Source organism: Apis dorsata, unplaced genomic scaffold (assembly GCF_000469605.1).
Source record: "Apis dorsata unplaced genomic scaffold, Apis dorsata 1.3 scaffold_89, whole genome shotgun sequence".
NCBI lineage: Eukaryota > Metazoa > Arthropoda > Insecta > Hymenoptera > Apidae > Apis > Apis dorsata.
The window spans coordinates 494,801-498,378 of NW_006263387.1; the positions used below are offsets into that span (position 1 = coordinate 494,801).

General features: G+C 29.6%; 1 protein-coding gene across 7 annotated transcripts in view; it reads left to right on the forward strand.

The window, feature by feature from the left end:
* Positions 1-3,578, forward strand: part of LOC102678437 (protein FAM102B) — a 71,746-nt gene that overhangs the window by 63,031 nt on the left and 5,137 nt on the right. For 5 of the 7 annotated variants that reach the window (XM_006611565.2, XM_006611564.2, XM_031508555.1 and 2 more), the window contains one exon: positions 315-980. The exons of 1 other annotated variant lie outside the window; for it this stretch is intronic. In XM_006611565.2, the coding sequence (XP_006611628.1) occupies positions 315-980 (666 nt within the window). Of the gene's footprint in view, positions 1-314; positions 981-3,485 lie in introns of all 7 variants that reach the window. One more of the 7 variants, XM_006611566.2, reaches the window with a different exon arrangement.

Genomic DNA, 3,578 nt, shown 5'->3' on the forward strand with positions numbered 1-3,578 from the left:
GCCAAACTTACCACTCGAACACTTATTATTATCTAGCACGTGTTCGTGGCTGTTAACAAGAAGGCATCGATAACGATGTACGAAATTTTCCCCTCCTTTTTTATGTTTCTTTCTTTTATTATTATTATTATTATTATTATTATTATTGTTATTATTCAATTTCTTGAGACTCTGGATTCTCTCTATTTCTTTATATATACATATATATTTTTATCTATTTCTCCCATATTTTCCCAGTTCCATCTTTTTACGTACTGTATATGAGTTTATTATTATTTTTGCATGCTTGAATATTTGTGTTGTGATCTTTATAGGTCACCCTCCTGGCCGGTATGGGCTCCACGTATTCCTAATACCTCCCAAAATTCTTCGACCCAACAACAGCCCGCAAAACCTGAGACTTCTCTCAATATCGATTCCCCGACTTCGTCTTCCATCCTGCGAAATCCACGAAATCGGTTCTGGTCTACGTCCAGCCCTGTTTCATCGTGCGAAGAAAAATCAGTGAGAAGTTCTTTGAGGTCTAGTATAGCGGTTGTTCCACTATCTAACGATCAGAATGAAACAAATGAAAACGGAATCGTTTCAAACGACACGTGTCGCGTTAACGAGGACGTCGAAAACGAGATCGGCGTGTTCAAGATACCTGCACGGCAAGACGTAACGCGAACGCGACAATTGCGAAAGAATTATGATAGACATAGTTTTGATTCGTCGAATGAGCGTAACGTAGCGAATTCGTCGATGAAAAATCGGAATGGACAACAGAACAGCATAGTCGCGCCGATCGCGAAACCGAGAATCGGTCACCCAAGTTGGAGAAATATTTCGAAAACCTGTGATTGCATCGAGAAAGGAAATATGAGCCCGGTTTTGCGATTGGCCGACCAGGCCAGAGCCGTGTCCTCTCCCGATCCTCTTCATAGGCCCGATAACCCCAGAGCCTCGCTACGTTCCGCGACGACCGCTCAGACCCTCAGGTAGGTTTCATTCATTCAGCGACTTTCTCTTTTTTATGATTGATTTTTTTTTATTTATTTATTAATTGATTGATTAATTAATTAATTAATTAATTTCCCTTGGTTCTTCCTTTCGATTTTTGTGCGTTCTATCTGTTGCCTCCTTTTCATTCTATGTTAACTGCCATTGCATAGTCGGTAAAAGCAGTCTGTTTCCTGAGCCCTCTTGCGTATTAATTTAGTAACTAATAATGTTAGTGAATCGAGAAGTTGTAGGTTATGTTTTCTCTTACAATTTTTGAAATTTATATAAATAAAATAGAATAATTAAATGTGTTTCTCAACTTTTTTATAGTTATTGGTATATAAATTTATATATTATTTAATATTATAGATTATATATTAATATATGTATTTGTAATAAATATATATATTAAAGTAATAGTATTGCTAATTCTAATCGAATTCTAAATTTACAGTCGCAAAAAAATTTAATTCCTGATACAATTTTAATTTCTTTACATTTTTAGCAAATATACAAGAAACAACAGATCAAAATTTTATCAGTATTTGAATCTTTATGTAATCGACTTCATAAAAATTTTAAAAACTAATAGTTTAAACTTAGTTATTGTATATTAAATAAATAATAAATAAAATTATGTATAATTGAATATATACTCGAATTTGTTTCGCAACTTAAAAATTTAACATAATTCGACATTACATTTCAATTCAAAAGTTGAGAAATACTGAAATAGATAACTCGCAAAATAAAAGAAAATCGTTTTATATTGTTAACTTATAACTTTCGCTAATAATATTAGTTTTGATATTTATACAAAAAGGCTCTAGAGTGTTCGTTTAAATATTATCCATTTAAAAAAATTACAGAAAATGTGTATCGAGTTGTAATATAAGCAGTTTTTTTCTTTATGTCATTTTCCATTTTAATTTATTATTATTTTTTTTTAAATTAATTTAAATTAAAAATATACGATTTATTTTGATAATTATTGCGTATTATTTTTTATTTATAAAAATTCTATTCAATATAACAATAAATCATATATTTCTAATGCAGTCTATTTTTTCCATGCATGTATTTTTTTTTCCTTTTTATTATATTGTTTCTTTCTCTCTCTCTCTCTCTATCTCTTTTATGTTTTACATTAACAACATTTAATATCATATATAAAAATACAGACATGCAAATATGTTATAATGTTTAATAAGCTTATATACAAAGATACATATTTGCTGCGAGATTTGCTTCCGCTTTGCTTTATTAACTGCGCAAATTTTTTATCATATTATCGATCATATATCGAATTATCGATAACACGTCATATTAATTATTTATAAATTTTATTCCAATATCATATGCTGCGCCTATTCATTAACTTGAATCACGTTATTATTCTATTCCAAAAATATTAACGTCAAATAATCGTATAAAAATTATATTATATTATATTAAAATTATATTATTGCAACAGAGGGCAACTGTATTTAAAATGTATCAATACAAAAAAGAAAATATTAATGAATCACATTTATGAAAGAAAACAGTGCCAAAGGATGTATATACAAATGTAGCTAATAGAGTTACATTTTATAGTTGGCATAAATTGACCAAATTACATTTACGATGATTATGATTTAAAAAAGATTCAATCAATTTTATTTCTCAATGAATTTGAACGATCAATCAATTTTGGTAGATCACGTATTAAAGATGTATATCGCTGAACACTTTCACAGTCCGCGTTACATAATTTCGAAGTAAAATTGCTTCTATAATAATCTCTCTAACAAAAACAATATAACCTTCCTCTGGCTTTCAACATTTAGGTTGTCCAATAAGTTTTTTTTTTCTTAAAATAAATACAAATTATTTGATTATATTTATGTATATGAACATTATTTTTTCAATCAAACAATTATTTTTTGCTGACAATGATTATAATAAACTAATGTCACTTAAGAAATAAAAAACTCGCATTTCATGCTTTTGAATCTTTTTCATTAATTTTAGATATAGAATAGCTTATGAAAAATTCATTTTATTATTTAACTTTTCAAGTCAATATTTAGATATACTTTTATTTAACATATAACATGTAAAATTTGTTATTTTTTTCTCAAAATTTTCAAATTCAGCTAGATTATTTGATATAATCATTTATTAAATTTAATTTATTCAATACTAGAAAATTATTAAAATTAGAAGTTAAGTCGACAATACAAACACGATCAATTAAAGAATCTTTAGAATAATTCCAAAATAAAACCAATATTCAGTTTTTTTGATTCTTTAATTCTTGCTCTGATAAAGCACAAACTTATTGGAAAGCCTAAATCATCATTCGATTAACAGTATTAAAAAGAAAGGACCCGAACTGTCAAAGTAAAAGCGATTTACATCGAAAACAGGCGGCGAAAGTAAAAATAAAGGGGACTAGGTGCGGAAGAGAGATGGTGTAGCTTTCTTTCCACTTTGGATGGCTTTGTGAATCCTTGCAGGGGTATGGTTGGAGGTCACCGGAAGTTGCTGGACGGGGCGGGGGGCAAGCTGGCCACGGTCGCCACCAGCCCAGCGGACTCCGAGGAGTCCTC